At 47.8% G+C, this 18,406-nt stretch overlaps 1 protein-coding gene across 1 annotated transcript; it reads right to left on the bottom strand.

The window, feature by feature from the left end:
• Positions 1-621: 621 nt before the first annotated feature.
• On the bottom strand, positions 622-14,558 carry LOC137905652 (protein TANC2-like). The gene is made up of 11 exons (XM_068749894.1): positions 14,312-14,558; positions 7,651-7,790; positions 6,022-6,529; positions 4,264-4,374; positions 3,895-4,161; positions 2,970-3,100; positions 2,330-2,561; positions 2,079-2,251; positions 1,074-1,154; positions 810-1,010; positions 622-720 (listed from the first exon to the last, which is right to left on the bottom strand). Exons 1-11 carry the CDS (start codon positions 14,556-14,558, stop codon positions 622-624), a joined length of 2,190 nt encoding a protein of 729 aa, XP_068605995.1.
• Between the last annotated feature and the right edge of the window lie 3,848 nt (positions 14,559-18,406).

Below are 18,406 nucleotides of genomic sequence, written 5' to 3'. Positions count from 1 at the left end.
CGGGATTTCACCATCGCTACACAGACCTGTCACATTCAGCTACGATTAGCTTGACTAAGTTGTGCTTCTATCGTGCCAGTGTTGCCTTCAGTGGGTTACGAGTTCAAATCCACTAAGCGGCTACTCGTTGGTTGAGTGACTCCTCTTCCTGGCCAGGAGACGCATACTGAACCGTCAGCTCTGGGGGGTTTGAACTGCCCTTCTATGCTACTGCTCTTAGCTAAAGCACAAACAGCGCTAACTTTAACAGCTCAGCTTTAAATACTTTCAGGTGATGATGATGATGAATATATTTATTAGATAGAATGTTAGAGTACAAGTACAGTCACACAGTAGCATGTATTACAGTACAAGTACAGTCAAACATCCTGTCTAAGAGGAGCATTTCTAAAAAGCCCTTGCGGTCTTGTTTCCGTTGAAAGTCCTTCGTACATAAATCATCGACATTTAACAATACAAATAAAACTAATATTAAATTAGTCAATTGATGCAAAATAACAATAAATTACAAAGACACATAATATGTACAACGTAGGTGGACAAAAGAGGGGGGGGGGGGGGGTTGATCCGGAGAGAGTCGTGATGACTATCTCCGTTTCTGCCCCCCTGAAAGGTGAATTTTTAGGGCCGTTTTGAAGGAGGCCAGGAGGTTTTACGTTTAAGTCGACAAATCCATTTGAAGAACTTTGGGTGTTTTGCCTGTAACTTTGTATCAGACAGCTGAATAAAGACAAGAAACGGGGGACAGGGAGTAAAGGCATGCCGTTACGGACCATGGGTGGAAGCGAGTACCGACAACGCATCCTCACCTTGAAGCTGGAGCTTTTCAGCACCAGGTAGCCTCCTTCTATCAGGTCCAGAGTCAGTTTCAAGTAGAGGTATGAGCCCTTACTCACACTCTTCAAATGGCTGATCAGCTTGGCTAGAACGGTGCTGTCGAGGCGGTCATTGCTAAAAGACACATTGCCTTGGATCTCAACACTGCTGTGGATACGCTCCATCAGGTACCCCTGAGAAAAAGCGATAGATTTACCATTTAGGCAGACATTCAGGCAGACTGTCGCAGATGTTACCTGCAGGTCCTGGTCGATGGCGCCATTCTCGTCCATCCTGTCCAGAGAGATGCGATGGAAAGGTAGAGAAGCTGTGATGTCCTAATTTAGAAAAAAAAGAACATCAAGCACACACTTTTGTTTCTAACTGACTGCTAGTTAAGACTGTCCCACTACTAGTCAACATTGTTGCACAAAGTCAACCAATTCACATGCAGTATAGGAGAAAGCTTAACTCTGAAATGGCCACTGCCGTGTAAAGCCCTTTTTCTCAGGGGTTGTGTATTTTCGCTGCATGATTGGCGGGTGACAAATGACACCATCCTCTGTCCCAGTTCACCCACACATTGCTGGAGAGCCAATAAAGGCAAGGAGAGAACATGTCGAGGACTCCGTGCAATAAAGCCCCCGGGGGGACTTGAACCCAGAACATTCTTGTCTGACTTTTTGGGGGGAATTGAGGTTGTAACAGAAACTGTCTCACAGTGAGAAAATACTACTCACTGGATGTGCTGGTTGAATACTAGTAAGTGTTTTCATTTAGTTTTACTGAACCACAGACATCTCTTGAATTTTGCTGCTTGTCGTCACGCCTTAGTCTTAAAGTGACCACACCATCCAAACGGGGGGGGGGGGGGGGGGGGGGAGGCTGGTTCAAGTCCAGCAAGGACCTAAGAATGGATTGTGAACTGGTAGCTGGAGAGGTGTCAGTTCACTGCCTGAGGACTGCCAAGGTGCATTGAGCAAGGCACCAAACCCCACAAGCTGTTCCTACACAGCTGCTCACCTCGCCACTATCTGTCCATTATTTGTGTGCGTACAGACCATTTGTGTGTGTGTGTGTTGTGTGTTCTGGCCTTTATGTGTATTTATATAAAGTGAAAAAAGTATTTCCCATTGGGGATGAATAAAAACCCTCATGTGATTCAGCTGGAGTATCTGGTCATACGTTTGCAGGAGATTAGATAAGAATGAAAACTAAAACAAACATGCAGCTTTCAGATATCGGTATGGCACCTTGTGTACCTTCTGACTGGTCCTGACTGTGGTAATGACCTTCAACCATGATGGAAAGCTCTGGATGTTCTGGGACAGGAAGGAGGTCAGTGTGTCGCCGTAGTCTGCTCGGTGAAACTCTGCCTCGTTCAGCCCATCGATGAGAACAAGAAGGCCCGCCCTAGCCACATGCAATTTCCTATCTTGAGAAAAAGATACACAGAAGAGAGCAGACTAAGCGATGGGCATTCAACAGAGCAGAAGCTAGCAGAGCACAGTACCTCTGTAGAGAGCATCCAGTGGTGCCAGTATCCCCCTCTGGAGGGCGGAGCTGGGATCCTGGATGCAGGAGCGCAGGCTGAGGATGCTCTGGAGCTGGGGCGACCGCTGCAGCAGCTCCTGATAGGCCAGAAGCTGAGGGGCCTCATTCAACATTGCTGCCATGTTGTGAACAAACTCCGGAACCAAACAGGTGGGACAGTTATCGGCCTGACAGAAATGATACGAGACGACCTGCAAAGACAGGCGGGAGGATTTCAGGTTCAGTGTGCTGCGGTCAACTCCTTTAAGTTCAGGTTCATTTCTGGGAATTATAAATCAGGAAAATGGTTTCAACAGGTCAAAGGCAGCGTTACGTTCTGCGCGAGAATCAAGAGGTTCACGTAGGTAGAGCCCTTTTTATTTCAAACGGTACTTACACTCCTCAAAATTACAACTAAAAATGATTCCAAAAATATCAACAGAAAAAAAAAACTAGATTCCGAAACATTTACTCTGAAGTAGCACAATGCAATACAAATACCTAAAAGAAGTACTTAAGCATAGTAATACATTTAATTAATTAATTTAGAGACTGCATTGAAGTAATACAGTGCAGAAACAGATTTAACAGAACAGATCTGAAGTAAGAAGAGAGTTCACCTGTCCTGCAAGCCTCCTCGCTGCTTCCTCCTGTGTCCGCCTCATCTTTGGAGTCTCTGGACAGCTTCCTCCTCCTCCTCCTCCTCCTCCTCCTCCTCCCCGTGAATCATCATGGGATAAAGAGACCGCTTCTACATGTGTCATGGGGGGTCGAAGGAGGAATACTTTAAATGGCGTCAAATATGTAAAGGCACAAGGAACCGCTGCCTTCCAGTGTTGCTGCTTCGTTAATACAGAAATAATAATAAATACATAATGACGATATATTGGGTTTATACAGCCACCTGGAGGTTACTGGAAGACCAGCTCGACCAGCTGTTTTTACAAAATTATATGTATATATAAATAAAATATACAATATATATTTATATACGCATCCAATTGCTTTGGTGTTTGCTGTATTTAAATATCCTCAGCTGCCATTAGATTTTTCATACATATATGCAGTTGAGCTGCAAAAAAACAACAACAAATAGCATCATCTTTTAACCATATGCATGAATCAAACACATATTAAAGCGTGATTTGATTTGAAGTCTCAATATGTTCATATCATGGAAGATGTGAAATCAGACGTGAATAAGAAGCGGAGGAAGTGATTGCCAAACTTGTGAAGGTCTCTTTGGATATTGTCGCTGATATCATTTATTATCAATGGATTGATAAATGTGATTTAAAATGTGAACATGTGTTTGGAATGTGTCATTTAGCCACTGTCATGAAAAACTGCTTTTTGTTTAAGTATGTTGAAATGGAAATATCGTTTTATTGTTGTGTTATTTACACCTTTATTAATACATTTAGAATATTTTCTTAAAACGTGATATTTTATTTCCATTGAGCGTAGTGATCGAAGCTCACATGACTTGTTATTGGATGAAGACCACTGAACAGGTCAAAGATGCTCCAGCTCCTCCCTGCTTACGTTTAGCCATTGTTTGGTTGGTGGCAGCGGTTGCCCACATTCGGTTTCCGTGACAACTGAGTGCCGCCAGGTGGGCAATGATAGCTGTTTTTCCAAAGCCCATGTTGCCAACGATCATCACACCCTGACCGGTTGATGGGTCACCATTGTGAAGACACGTATCCATTTCCTGGAAGAGCCACTCCCTACCAGTGAACAGCCAATCAGACGAGAGACTGGGTATCTCAAAGTGGAGGGGCTTCAGGTTGAGGGAGGGAGTGAAACAAACTGCAGGAGACGAGATAAGAACAGTGTAGCTGTGACATCGTTGTGTATGTGTGATAAATCAGAGGTGTTAGGGTGTGTGTGTGTGTGTGTGTGTGTGTGTACCTCTACGGTCCCCGGAAGTCTGTCTGGTCATTCTGAGGGACATCCTGGAAGGGGTGTGTCTCTGCTGCTCCTCCAGATAGCTCAGATCTTCAAGGTGGGCGGAGCTAGTGGCTGAAAAGTGAAGAAGAATATTCATTTTCTACATAGTAAGTGGTATTTAAAGTTTAGTGGGGGAAGGACACAATACTGCCTCGAGCTGGGACATACTGTCCAAAGAGTACAACGTCAGTTCATTTAAAAATCACAAATGTGCTGAAACTTTCAGGTGTTCCCATTCCTGACAAAAACAGACAAAGCCGACCGAGAATTTGATCAATCAATCAATCAGTCCTCTGACATGAGAGAAAACGCCAGTCCTGGCTGAGCCTCGTATCCTGTTCTTTCTCTAACACACACGTTCCTTTCCTTCCTCCTTCCCTCCTTTCCCAAAGGAAAGGAGGGAAGGTCTTTAGTTTTTATGAGGCACTTGAGAGACAAGGGAATGGACGAATATGTTCTCCAGGTGTTTTTTCAGCCAGGCTGTGTTAATGAGCATAATTCTGAAGATTGTTGTTTGTTTTTTCTTCTATGTAATTTAAGTCAATGAGATACTCAAGATTTGAGGATATTTTTGAACATTTAGAGGTATCTGTATACATTTATTAGAAATTTAGGGAGAGAAACAAGTTGGTTTTAAATGCTAAGCTAAGCTAACCATGAGTAAGGTCGCTGCTTCAACAAACCTGTATTCTTGCCTCACTGGGAGAGAAGGTGAAGATAGAAGGCGCTTCATTACCCTCGCCGAAGGGGAGGCGAGGGTATTGCAATTGGGTGCGTTTGTCTGTTTGTCTGTTTGTTTGTTTGTTTGTCTGTCCGAGCGCATAACTCAAAAACTAGTAACCCAATCGACTTGAAATTTTTACACAAGCAAGGTTCTGTCATTGGCTCGGTCCTTCCCGAGAATGGCGTTGATCCGGATCTGGATCCAGATTCTAGAATTATTTTTTACATCTGGAATTGTGCCTGTGCTGTAAACTGCCACTTTAAGAGGGAGGGACACAAATGGCATGATGGGAAAAAGAGTCCAGAAGGAGTCTTGTAGTACGTTCCGGAGCAGCAAGCTAGAGCAGGTTTGGCCCCTCTGATCCGGAAGCCCTGTTTACTGTCTCACAAGATCCAATAGTCTTTTGGAGGCGGGGTCTGCAATCTCTGAATTTCTTTCTAGTTGTTCTTGCTGAGCTATTCTTTTAAATTTAGGGTGAGTCTCTGAAATAAAGGTCTAATATGAGTGTTGATTGTGAAAAGCAATAAATACCACGTAAATAGGGTTTTAGACAGCAGAGAAGGAAAGACAACTGTATACGAGACGAAACATGATTCGTCAACTGATTTGTTATAATGCTTGAGCACCTTCTATTATTCAGTTGTAATAGATCTGTTATTAATATTACATTACCGATTCATGCAGTTTAAACTCGTCAGTCATCATCTCAATGAGCCCATAAACATGTCGAGCTTTAAACGATGCCTCAGCTGATCCTGAACTCTACCAGGTACGATGTACGCGCCTTTTCCACAGCATTTATTTTCTTTTAAACCGGCGTTATTGTTGTCTACGCCCGGTGTTACAGTAATAGCGCACGGAGAACCGGCGCTGGTGATACGGCCGTAGTGACGGACGGGTGCGCCCTCGCCATCCGTACGTAGAGCGTTACCTGCTGAGCTCACGATTGTTGAGAGAGAACTGTAACCCCATAAGTCACAAACCATCCATCTTACCAGCAACTGAATTAGGGCGGGGCATGAGGCAGAGAGGGATGGAGTGGGTGGAGCCTGGTGAGTGGGCGGAGCCACGGCCTCTCTCTGGGTGTAGTTTGTCGAGGCTGTAAGTAGAAGCAGCCATTCTGCCCTCCACCCGGTACAGGAAGTCGTCAGTGGCACTTCCTGCTGTTGCCATGCAGGAAGAGGAGGTGGAGGCTGCTATGGGCCAACCCACCTGCTGCCAAAGGTTCAGGCCGCTGCCATGGCAACCATCACCCTGGGCCTTGGTGCTGTCGTCTTGCTCTACTGCCAACGTGGCTGAAGGAGAGGAGGACAGTTCAGAAGGGTGAGGGTTCAGCCACACCCTGCCGCCCGTGATACCGCTGTCTCTGCGCTCCGGCGTTGAGGTGGGGGGCGTGGCGGCGGCGTATTTCCTGTTGCTACGGGCCTCTCCTCCAGGAGGAGCCTGCAGCGTGGCGGAGGGAGAGGCGCTGCCACTGGCCACGCTGGAGGCCGGGGAGATCCTCTGTGGGCAAAAGAGGTTATTCTCTTTTCGTGTGTGTGTGTGTGTGTGTCGGTGTGTGTAGGTGTGTGTGTGTGTAGGTTTGTGTGTGTGTAGGTGTGTGTGTAGGTGTGTGTGTGTGTGTGTGTGTGTGTGTGTGTGTGTGTGTCGGTGTGTGTAGGTGTGTGTGTGTAGGTGTGTGTAGGTGTGTAGGTGTGTGTGTGTGTGTGTAGGTGTGTGTGTGTGTGTGTGTGTGTGCGTGTGTAGGTGTGTGTGTGTGTGTGTGTGTGTCGGTGTGTGTAGGTGTGTGTGTGTAGGTGTGTGTAGGTGTGTAGGTGTGTGTGTGTGTGTGTAGGTGTGTGTGTGTGTGTGTGTGTGTGCGTGTGTAGGTGTGTGTGTGTGTGTGTGTGTGTGTGTGTGTGTAGGTGTGTGTGTGTAGGTGTGTGTGTGTGTGTGTGTGTGTGTGTGTAGGTGTGTGTGTGTGTGTGTAGGTGTGTGTGTGTAGGTGTGTGTGTGTGTGTGTGTGTAGGTGTGTGTGTGTGTGTGTAGGTGTGTGTGTGTGTGTGTGTAGGTGTGTGTGTGTGTGTGTGTGTGTGTGTGTGTAGGTGTGTGTGTGTAGGTGTGTGTGTGTGTGTGTGTGTGTGTGTGTGTGTGTGTGTAGGTGTGTGTGTGTGTGCGTGTGTAGGTGTGTGTGTGTGTGTGTGTGTGTGTGTGTGTGTAGGTGTGTGTGTGTAGGTGTGTGTGTGTGTGTGTGTGTGTGTGTGTAGGTGTGTGTGTGTGTGTGTAGGTGTGTGTGTGTAGGTGTGTGTGTGTGTGTGTGTGTAGGTGTGTGTGTGTGTGTGTAGGTGTGTGTGTGTGTGTGTGTAGGTGTGTGTGTGTGTGTGTGTGTGTGTGTGTGTAGGTGTGTGTGTGTAGGTGTGTGTGTGTGTGTGTGTGTGTGTGTGTGTAGGTGTGTGTGTGTAGGTGTGTGTGTGTGTGTGTGTGTGTGTGTGTGTGTGTGTGTATAATATGTACCCAGGTGCTGCCTGTCTGTCAAAGTCATTTCCGTCACTGTTCATTGTGTGCGGTTTGATCTGTGCTTGCTGGTTAAGTATTCAATCGGGTTCAGCTGCATGTTAGTTTGTGTGTGACTGTCAGTGACGTACCTGCCCCTCATCCTGGGGGGGGTAAGAAGACCCTGCCTCTCCACTGATCGTCTTCTCGCCAAGCAGGAAGCCCAGCCGGGTCATCAGCGCATCGGCGGCCTCGTCTACTGAGGGGGGCGGACCCAGCTCCTCATCCTCACCTGGACAAAGGGTTTCGCTTTTTAACTCGACGGCAGTGACAGAATTGAAGGAGCGGTTTCACGTCAGTTTCGGATCTCTTCAAGCAGCAAACATCTAAATCACCAAATAAGGCAAACGTGCTAATTTCATCAACAACCACGGAGAAATAGCGAAGAGAAGCGGCCTCGAGGTTACCCAAACAAGGAGCTCTGGTGAGCTCTGGCTGCAGGCAGACGTTTGCGCCTTTATTCTTGCTGTGGTGACGAACTGCTTTGTGTATTATTGACACACATAGCTTTAATACTTCATTAATACCTCCACAAAGGAGGTTGGGTTTCTGCTGGACTTCACCAGTAGTGGGCAAACGGATTTGTTGCATCTTCAAAAGCTCTGGATCTGGATCCGGAAGAAGCCTCCAGTGAAAGTGGACAACGTCTAATGATATCAATGTGAATCCAGTGGCTGAAGGTTTGTTTTCATGGGGAAGGAATCTAAAAATATTGATACGATAAATTATTTTGAGGTTCTCGGCGGAGGCCTTCTAGTTTAGGAATGGAATCACAGTCACAAAATGATGTTTTGTATGTTTGATCTGTGAAAAAGTGAACATTCTGCTTGGCGAGAACAATGTCCATATATTTTGGTGTTTTTTGACTCCTCACACTTATTTCCTTGGTTCAAACAACGAAGTGTAAAAAGCCTTTACTGAATTATTGGAATCCTTTCTGTTTGCACCTCTGCAACATTTTTATGACTGGAGTTTTCCTCCATGCCAATGTTTGTCTGAGTCCGCTCTGTCTGCTTGAGGGGGGGCAGGGCGGGGTGCGGAACAAAAAGGTCAATTCAACTAAACTAGATGTTTTTGGGGGTGGGAGGAAACCGGCGAAAACCAACGCAGACACGGGAAGAACATACAAACTTCACAGAAAGGAATCGAACCCAGAACCTTCTTGCCTGAAGAAAATACATCTTAAGATATTCTTTTTTTATAGATAGAGGAATACGGCATAATAATACGGTAATTTCGATTACAAATATTTTTCTTAAATGTTTGAAATTCGTGAACTAAGCTAACCGGTTTACTATCAACGGCTGTGGCTCAGTTGGTGGAGCGGGTCGTCCAGTGATCAGATCAGAGAGTTGGTGGTTCGAATCCCAGCACTGTCTGCATGTCGAAGTGTCCTTGGGCAAGACACTGAACCCCGAATGTCTCCCAGTGGGTCTGGCAGCACCTTGCATGGCAGCGGTCGCCCACTGGAGGGTGAATGAGTTAGTGGAGAAAAGTGAGTGTGAGCGGGTAAAGTACGGTGTAACTGAGCTTTTGAGCGTCAACGATGCTCAATCGACGACTATTCCACCAACTCTCAGACCCACGCTTGGAAGAGCTCCTGAGGACATCGGGCTGGCGCAGCAGAGTTCAGCGGCCCAGAGGCAAGCGGAGACGGTGTGCCCGGAAGCAGAAGAGGGGCAAGCGGGGCGGCCTGCTAGCTAGGCTAAAGGCTAACCCGACTCGCCCGGCTGCTCCATCGCTCTTTCTGGCTAACGTTCGCTCGCTGGATAACAAGATGGACCTTCTGCGGCTGCGACTTAACACCTACAGAGAGATGCGGGATTGCTGCGTGCTTCTCCTGACGGAAACGTGGCTAAATAACAGCGTGCCGGACTCCACCGTTCAGATCGACGGCCTGCTACTCTTCCGTGCGGATCGTAACCTTCTGTCGGGGAAGACGCGAGGAGGAGGCCTCTGCATCTATATCAACAGTGGTTGGTGCACGAACTGTTCCGTGGTTAGCAGCCACTGTTCTGAGGCGGTAGAACACATGACGATCAGATGCCGGCCCCACTATCTGCCACGGGAGTTCACAGCCGTGTTCGTCGTAGCTGTTTACATCCCCCCGAGCGCTAATGCTAACGAGGCGCTACGTGAGCTACACGACGACATCGGCAAACAGCAACACAAGCACCCGGAGGCGCTCTACGTGGTTGCAGGTGACTTTAACCACGTCAACCTGACGGACATTTTGCCACGGTTCCACCAGCATGTCACCATTGCAACCCGGGGGAACAACACGCTTGACCGGGTGTATACGAACCGCAAGGACAGCTACAGGGCTACCCCACGTCCCCACCTCGGCCTCTCTGATCACATCTCCATCATGCTGGTCCCTTCCTATCGTCCTGTGTGCAGGTCCACTCGCCCAACACAGAAATCCACCACTGTGTGGCCCGGTGATGCTGCCTCAAAGCTGCAGGACTGCTTCGAGCGGACTGAATGGCGGATCTTCAGGGAAGCGGCAACATATGCTGGAGACGTGGACCTGGAGGAGTACACATCATCTGTCCTGGGCTTCATCAGCAAATGTATTGAGGATGTGACCACCACCAGAACAGTCACTATTCACCCCAACCAGAAACCCTGGCTGAACGGTGAAGTTCGCTCTCTCCTGAAAGCCCAGGACTCAGCATTCAGGTCTGGTGATGCTCCAGCACTCAGAGCAGCGAGGAGAAGCTTGATATCGGGGGTAAAGAGGGCCAAGGCCTCCTATGCTCGGAGAATAGAGGGTCACTTTTCTTCCAACGACCCCCGGAGCATGTGGAAGGGCATCAGTACCATCACGGACTACAAAAAGAGAGTCACGGAGTGCCCCAGGGACCCGTCTCTTCCGGATGCCCTTAACACCTTCTACGCTCGCTTTGAGGCTTCCAACACGTCGCCCTGCACTAAACTCACGCTTCCACCAGGTGAGCTGCCCCTCAGTCTGGCTGCTGAGGATGTGATGAGGTCCCTGCGGAAGATCAACCCCCGCAAGGCTGCAGGCCCAGACAACATCCCGGGCCGGGTTCTGAGGGACTGTGCCGATCAGCTCTTCGAGGTGTTGACCGACATCTTCAACGCCTCATTGTCCCAGGGCTCAGTGCCGACGTGTCTGAAGACAGCCACCGTCATCCCTGTCCCAAAGACCTCCACCGTTTCATGCCTGAACGACTATCGGCCGGTTGCTCTGACTCCGATAGTCATGAAGTGCTTTGAGCGGCTGGTGATGGGGCACATTAAGGACAGCGTCGATGACAGCGTGGACCCCCATCAGTATGCGTACCGGAGGAACCGCTCCACTGATGATGCAATCGCTTCAGTGGTTCACGAGGCCCTGAGTCACCTGGAGACCAGAGACGCTTACGCCAGGCTGCTGTTTCTGGGCTTCAGCTCGGCATTTAACACCATCATCCCGCAGACTCTGGTCAACAAACTGGTGACACTGGGGCTGAGCCCATCGATGTGCAACTGGGTCCTGGACTTCCTGACGAACCGGCCGCAGACTGTGAGAATCCGCAACATCTCCTCCGCCCCCATCATCCTCAACACCGGCTCCCCTCAAGGATGCGTTCTGAGCCCTCTGCTGTTCACGCTGCTGACGTATGACTGCAAGAGTACCCGAGCAGTCATATCGTCAAGTTCGCAGACGACACAGCAGTGGTGGGACGCATCCACAAGAACGACGAGTCGGAGTACATGCAGGAGGTGGAACATCTGGTGCAGTGGTGCAGAGATAATAACCTCTGCATCAATGTGAAGAAAACAAAGGAGATGATTGTGGATTACAGGAAAGGAGGCTACACCCCCCCTCCCCTCCACATCGGAGGAGCGGCTGTCGAGGTGGTCCACAGCATCAAGTACCTGGGCGTGCACATCGCCAGCGACCTGACATGGAGGACTAACTCAGCCGCCTTAGTGAAGAAGGCCCACCAGCGCCTCTACTTTCTGAGGAGGCTGAGGCGAGCAGGTATGGGCTCCCCTGTCCTGGCGTCCTTCTACAGGTGTGCGGTGGAGAGTGTCCTCCCATCATGCATCACGGTGTGGTACGGCAGCTGCTCTGCTGCAGACAGGAAGGCCCTGCAGACAGGAAGGCCCTGCAGACAGGAAGGTCCTGCAGACAGGAAGGTCCTGCAGACAGGAAGGACCTGCAGACAGGAAGGTCCTGCAGCGGGTGGTTAAATCGGCCCAAAGGACTTCGGAGAGCAGCCTACCCACCGTGAGTGACATTTACAGCAGGAGGTGCAGGAAAAAGGCAACCTGCATCATGAAGGACCCCACCCACCCTGCACACGGACTGTTTTCCCCCCTCCCATCTGGGAGGAGGCTGCGCAGCATCAGGGCCAGAACCACCAGGTTCAAAAACAGTTTCTTCCCTGATGCTGTGAGGGTTGGGAACAGTGGATAACTCGGAGGCCAAATGCACTTCTTCCGTGTTGGACCCAAACGGGGATCGTGCAATCACTTTGTCACTTTGTCACTTTTTAATTTTGTGTATATATTTACTTTAAGTTGAATGAATGTGTGTTGTGTGCCTCGAGCTGGGACCTGAGTGCTGTTTTTCGTTCGTGCATGAGAGTGTCTGAATGACATTAAAGATTTCTTGATTCTTGATTCTTGATTTCTTGATTCTTGATTCTTGATTCTTGAATGTGTGTGTGAGTGGGTGAATGTGAGGCCTCATGTAAAGCGCTTTAAGCACCGCTAAGCGGTGGAAAACGCGCTTTATAAGCACAGAACATTTACAGTCCTCTTAATATATGCTGCCGCAGAGGGCTGCTTCCACCCAAATGTCTCCATCTCTGATGGAGCTGGATGTCTCTGCACGTTACAGAATGACAATGCTCACAAGCAGACCTCAAAGTCCACCCAGGTTTGGGTCCGGGAGGAGTCCTGGGTCATCCTAGAGGCCACCCTGTGGTGCCTCTAGGATGACCGGATTGAATCCGTGAGGAATGGGCTCCGGTCGCTCAGGAGCGCTGCCAGAAGCTGCTGGCTCTCGTGAGCTGCAGAAACGACAGAGAGCTCCAGATGCTGGCTGTTGAGGGGGAAGCCATTCAGACATTTCAACATTCTTCTTTGATTTGGTTACTGCAAACAAGTGCGTTTGTCACACACAACACACACACACACACACACACACAGTGAGACTGTAAGGCACACTATGAAAGCTCATACTGACACGCTTTCTGATGGTCTATAATTACTGCTATAAATGGCTGACTATTGGACTAAAACTAAATACCTAAACACACACACGCACACACACACACACACACACACACACACACACACACACACACACACCACATTCAATATAAGACCAAATAAAACCCAAAGCTGGGAAGACTGTCTGCTCATGCATGCATGCATGTGTGTGTGTGTGTGTGTGTGTGCGTGTGTGCGTGTGTGTGTGTGTGTGTGTGTGTGCGTGTGTGTGTGCGTGTGTGCGTGTGGTCAGTCAATGACAGGGTGTCTGAGTCATTTTTAGAAGAAAGAAAATAAAGTGCAGGCATCAGAATCGGAGAGCAAAGATTTCTACATTTAACTCGTTAACTCCTGGAGCTTCTGGTTCATCCTCTCATTCCCTCTGTTCATTCTCCCCTATTCTAGTCATTCTAATCTAGAACCACATTAAATCCTGATCCGACTGGGCCAATGGCAACAAGATGAACTTTCCTTATCAATTGAAATGGGAGCTGGGAGTCACACAAAACCTCTAAAGACGAGAGTCTCGGTGCTGAACTCCAGAAAAGAACTGTCCATTTAAAACACCAAATATGAACACACAAGTTTTTTAGAATTGCATTGCACGTTTCATTGTGAAATCCCAACGCGCACACACAGCTGCCAAACAACCATCTTCCTCCTGCATCTTGATAGGCTGCATCCGGTAAATGTATCTCCATCAATGGAAATGTAATCACTGCATTTGAGACAAAGCGAGAGTTTTTATATACGTTTTTATATTTTTTGCTAAGTTTAGATGTTTTCCCTGCTTAAATGACTTCAACAATGACGACACTGTGAAGGGTTTCTCTAACCCAGTGGTTCTCAAATGGTGGGGCGCACCCCCCTAGGGGGGCGTGGTGCGATGTCAGGGGGGGCGCCTGTGACCGCGGAGAAAATGTTTTTTTGCATTACGAGAGTAAAGTGTAATTGCACATCCACTCCAGTAGTTGGCAGTGGCGCCCTGATTGTCAGAGTGCGCGCAGGGAGTATTAGCAGAAGAAGAGCGGTCGTAAACAATCCGGTGGGAGAAGAAGAAAGACTTGACTTCCTCATTTTCTGTTGCAGACAAAAAAAAATGGTAATAAAGTTATTATTTGTTGTAAGTTGATCTATATTTCTTTCTTTTTCATAATTCTTTGTATGTTAATAAGGATACAAAAGCTTTTTTTTTTCGGGGGGGGGGGGGGCGCAAAATGTTTTTTTCTTCCTAGGGGGGGCGCGACAGAAAATAATTGAGAAGCACTGCTCTAACCTGAGTAGGGAAAACATCAGTGGATCAATTGATTGACTATTCCTGTGGCTAAATATTCTTACAGACTAATTTTCTACACAACACAGATTATAAAAAAAAACAGATGAATGAAAATTACCAAAAGAGTAAATAGAGGATTGGTCCATTGTTCCACCTTTGACCACAGAGAACTGACACCATGGAAGGTGTGAACGTGGGCCTGTATTGTGTTGCCTGCTGACAGAACATCAGAGAGACGCTCTCACCTTCATCTTCTTTTCCCTCTCTTCCTCCTTCGGAACGACCCGCCCCTTCCCTAAACAGCTCCGAGTCGTCCTCGCGGGACGAACAGCAGCAGCCATCAAACAGCCAACGCCGCAGGAAGGAGGAGGCGCAGCTGATGACATCCCTGCTGCACAGCGGCCTCCGTGGGCAAACGGGGGGCCGCTCATGCCGACACCATTTGGATCTGGAGCGGGCACATGCTTTCAAAATAGCCGGCGTGCAGTCCATGGCGAGCCAGCGGTGTGATGGTGATTGGTTCAGAGCGGTTCCATGTAGCCCAGACTACAGTTCTGTAATGAATGAGCGAGCGCCGGGTCCTTTAGCTCCATGCCATGTTTAACAGAGAGGGTGACATCACGGCCCACTCGTCATCTTCTTCTTCTTCTTCTTCTTCTCTTGGGTACTGCGCTCCGCCTTCTCCAGAGTACACAAAGAAGAGAGTGATAAAAAGATGAAAGAGGCAAGAGATAAGAGGAGAGGAGAGGTCTTTGGGAAACCGGAAGGGGCACTGCAGAATAAGTGCATGAAAAGCCAAGCTCCTCATCGTTGAGTAAAAGAGCCGAACGAGGTGGATCCACGCTAGTAAACGCGACTCACAGCAGATCAGCGTTTCTCTCCAGCCAAACGATGCAATGCGCTGAGCTCCCGATAAAAAGAGGAAGGACAACAGAGACGTTTGTCTTTCAACAGCGGAGCCTCCACATCTGGCCTGAAAAACCTCCGTCGTCTGAATGCACCACAAACCCAGACCTCCCCTCCTCCAACATGCCGCGCGCACGCACACACACACACACCACAGACGAGAGAAAAGGCAGGACTACAGGAGGAGCTGCACGGAAAGTGCAATCCGTTTCATGTCGAGAGGCGTGGGGAAAGTTTTGAAAGCTACTTTGGAAGCTGTGTGGAAGCAGAGAGCTTCTATAACGTCTAAATCTATTTATTCAAGCAACAAACACAGCAACGCTTCAGCGCCAAGAGGAAAGGGGGCAAAACAAATATCCTACTGTCATTAAATACAAGAAAAACAGATATAAACGCTGATATAACTTCATTCAACAGGAACAAGAAGCAACGGTGCAATCTTTGCTAACACCTCGACTGAGCTTTGTCTTTCTGGAGTACAAATGACCGGAGTGAGGAGGTGGAAGATGGAAGACCACGCACAGACATCATGAGGTTAGCTTGACACGTAAAATGTATGTTTTGACAGGCAGCAAGTGGTAGAGAGACCCAGAAAGGAGGATAGAGAGAGACTCCACATGGTAATGTTTTTAATAAATCTGACACATCATCTCGGAGGAGGAGGAGGAGGAGGAGGTCGGGTTACATTTCTGTGTTGTCTCTCTCGCCGAGGCCCTGAAGGACGACCAAATGCAGGGTCAAAGGTCAACCCCCTCAGCTTCCAGACACAGCATAACAGATCACAGCTGTGTGGGTGTATGGTGAAGAAGAAGAAGAAGAAGAAGAATCTCTCCCGTCACTGAAAACGCTTTCATTCTCTTGTCTCGAGCAGCATGTCCAGCGCACTGAGGCCTGATCAGCTGACCGGCCAAATCGTTCCGGCGTTTAATGAAGACGGTCTCTGTTTACTAGGCAGGTGGTATTTCTGTCAGGAGGCTAATCTGCACTTTTATAGATGACATTCAAAAGTATGAAGTTTAAAAAGCAACACACACATCTCGTCTGTTTAAGCAGAGAGGGTGTGACCGACCGTCATTAGACTTCCATGCACCTGATTGGTGCACAGAAACATGTGACTCTACTCTGAGACCCACCACAACGTGCCAGGGAGATAAAACGCGCAGTGTCTCGGGCTTCGGGATCGACTGATAATCGGCGCTGATATTTTAAAACATCTCCACCGTGTGCGTGAGCATGATCCACGCACAGCTGTCACTGCTGATTGGCTGTTACCCAAACTGTTACAAAGCAAAGCTGCAGACAGACGGCTCTGTAAATAACCGATATGCCGATGTGTGTCATAATGCCGAATTATGGATGGGCAGATTATCGGTTAATCTCTCGTGTTCAGTAATCCCTCTGGGGGGGGCATTATTTGAGAATCACAGAACTAAGGTGTTTTAACTCTTAGCTGCCTGGAATGTTGTAGCTACATTTAGGTGCAGCTCCGGTGCAGACGCAGAGCACCTTGATCTGCACTGGTTTCCTGTTCTGTTGCACAATGTCTACATGCTGCAGATGATCCGAGTGTGAACACTAATCAGACGCCAAAGCCATGCACGGCAGCTTTAATTCTTGGATACGCTTGCCACTAGTCTGCATACTGCTACGCTAATTAATGCTAACTGAATGACTACTGCAGCAACACAACAGCGAACGATCCAATCAGAGTCCCTCTGCGGTCGCACTGCTCCACAGGCGCAGAACACGGTGTGACACAGTCTCAATTGTTTGTCGCTGCTGGCGGGAGACAGACATCTGTTTTTCTCTATGTGTGAGGAGTGTGTGTGTGTCTGCTTTGTGTTTTGGGAATGTGTGTTGATCTCAGAATCAGACTATTGCCATCGTCAATGAGGGTTCACAGACGAGGAATTTGTGTTGGTGCAATCGTGCAACGTGGAACACAAGGTAATGACGATGATAAAAAGCAAGCTACAGCGCTATGCTGTAGAGAAGTGGTCCCCAACCACCGGGCCGCGGCCCGGTACCGGTCCGTGAGGCATTTGTTACCGGGCTGCAAAGAAAGAACAACTAATGTATACAATTTCAGTTGTATTGATTATTAGCGTCTAAAAGGTGTTTTATTTTGAAAAACGACCGGATTTTCTCCAACGTAACAATCGCCTCTTGATACGTTGCTAAAAAAAAACAGCCGTGAACTCGTGAAAATTAATAAAAAGAAACAAAAGTATTTGGAGAGCTATTTTGCTAAGGAGAAAAGTCCATCTGAGGAGGAAGAAGAGGAGGAAGAAGAGGAGGTGATGACCTCCAAGAAGAGAAACCAGGACTAAGACTTAAAACTCGGGTTTTAACAGCTGATTAGCTTCGTTAACGAGCAATGAAGGGTTCAAAACTGCTTCAGCACAAAGACCAGAACCCGGATTAAAAGACAAGAACCTGGATTAAAAGATAAGAATGTGGAATTTATGAAACAAAAAACCATGAAGGACAGAAGTAATTATTGGGACCACAATTTATGGAGAGTAGATGTTGTGTAACTATTAAATATGTATTTAAATATGTATTTAATAGTTATTGCAAGTGCATAATATAAAGTTTATTGGTAAGATTATATTCCTGTTTTTAAATTTAATTATACACCCGGTCCGCGAAAACATTTCACGGCATGAAACCGGTCCGTGGCAGGAAAAAGGTTGGGGGCCGCTGCTGTAGAGTATGTCGTAAAATAGAGTTAAAAAACAACCGCATATGAATTCAAAACGCACCACAGAAACAGCATCTGGAGTGGATCCACAGCATTAAGAACGAACAGAATCACGCAGTGCAAGTTACCAGTTGTAAAGTGTTCATGAGATTGGGACAGATTGCCTTTGATATATTTACTAGGGACGTCCCGATCAGGTTTTTTTTACTCCCGAGTCCGAGTCATTTGATTTTGAACCGATACCGAGTCCCGATCTGATGCTTCGGTAGTACATCAAAACACATTTTTGAAGAAGACTGAATTAAAGGATCCAGGATGTCTCTTATTTTGTATTGTATTCATCTTATTTCAACACCTCTGAGGCGTAGCTTGAACATTCAAGTAATAAATAAAAGACTTGGACTAGTGCAACTACAATATTTAAAATAAAATGAACAGCAGCTCAATCGCCAGGTTTTTTGCTTCAGAATACTTCCAGACAACGGACACACTCATGTGTCCGCTGTCGTTGTGTCCTTGGGCAAGACACTTCACCCACATTGCCTGTGTGAATGTTGTGAGCGAGTGAATGTTGGTGGTGGTCAGGAGGGCCGATGGCGCAAATTGGCAGCCTCGCTCCTGTCAGCCTGCCCCAGGGCAGCTGTGGCTAGTAGCTCCACCACCAAGTGTGGTGTGAATGAATAATGCACAATGTGAAGCGTCTTTGGGTGCCTAGAAAGGCGCGATATAA

Source organism: Brachionichthys hirsutus, chromosome 16, assembly GCF_040956055.1.
Source record: "Brachionichthys hirsutus isolate HB-005 chromosome 16, CSIRO-AGI_Bhir_v1, whole genome shotgun sequence".
Taxonomy (NCBI): Eukaryota; Metazoa; Chordata; class Actinopteri; order Lophiiformes; family Brachionichthyidae; genus Brachionichthys; species Brachionichthys hirsutus.
The sequence above is the reverse complement of the archived record's forward strand: the minus strand, read 5'-3'. Positions and strand labels throughout refer to the sequence as shown.

Excerpts from the sequence above, each read along its gene's own strand:
- LOC137905652 (XM_068749894.1), bottom strand. The coding sequence starts at position 14,558 with ATGGACTGCACGCCGGCTATTTTGAAAGCATGTGCCCGCTCCAGATCC. Across the intron at positions 3,101-3,894 it reads CAACCAAACAATGGCTAAAC|AAGCGGTCTCTTTATCCCAT; the intron begins GTAAGCAGGGAG and ends TGACACATGTAG. Across the intron at positions 721-809 it reads TGAAAAGCTCCAGCTTCAAG|CTGTCTGATACAAAGTTACA; the intron begins GTGAGGATGCGT and ends GTCTTTATTCAG.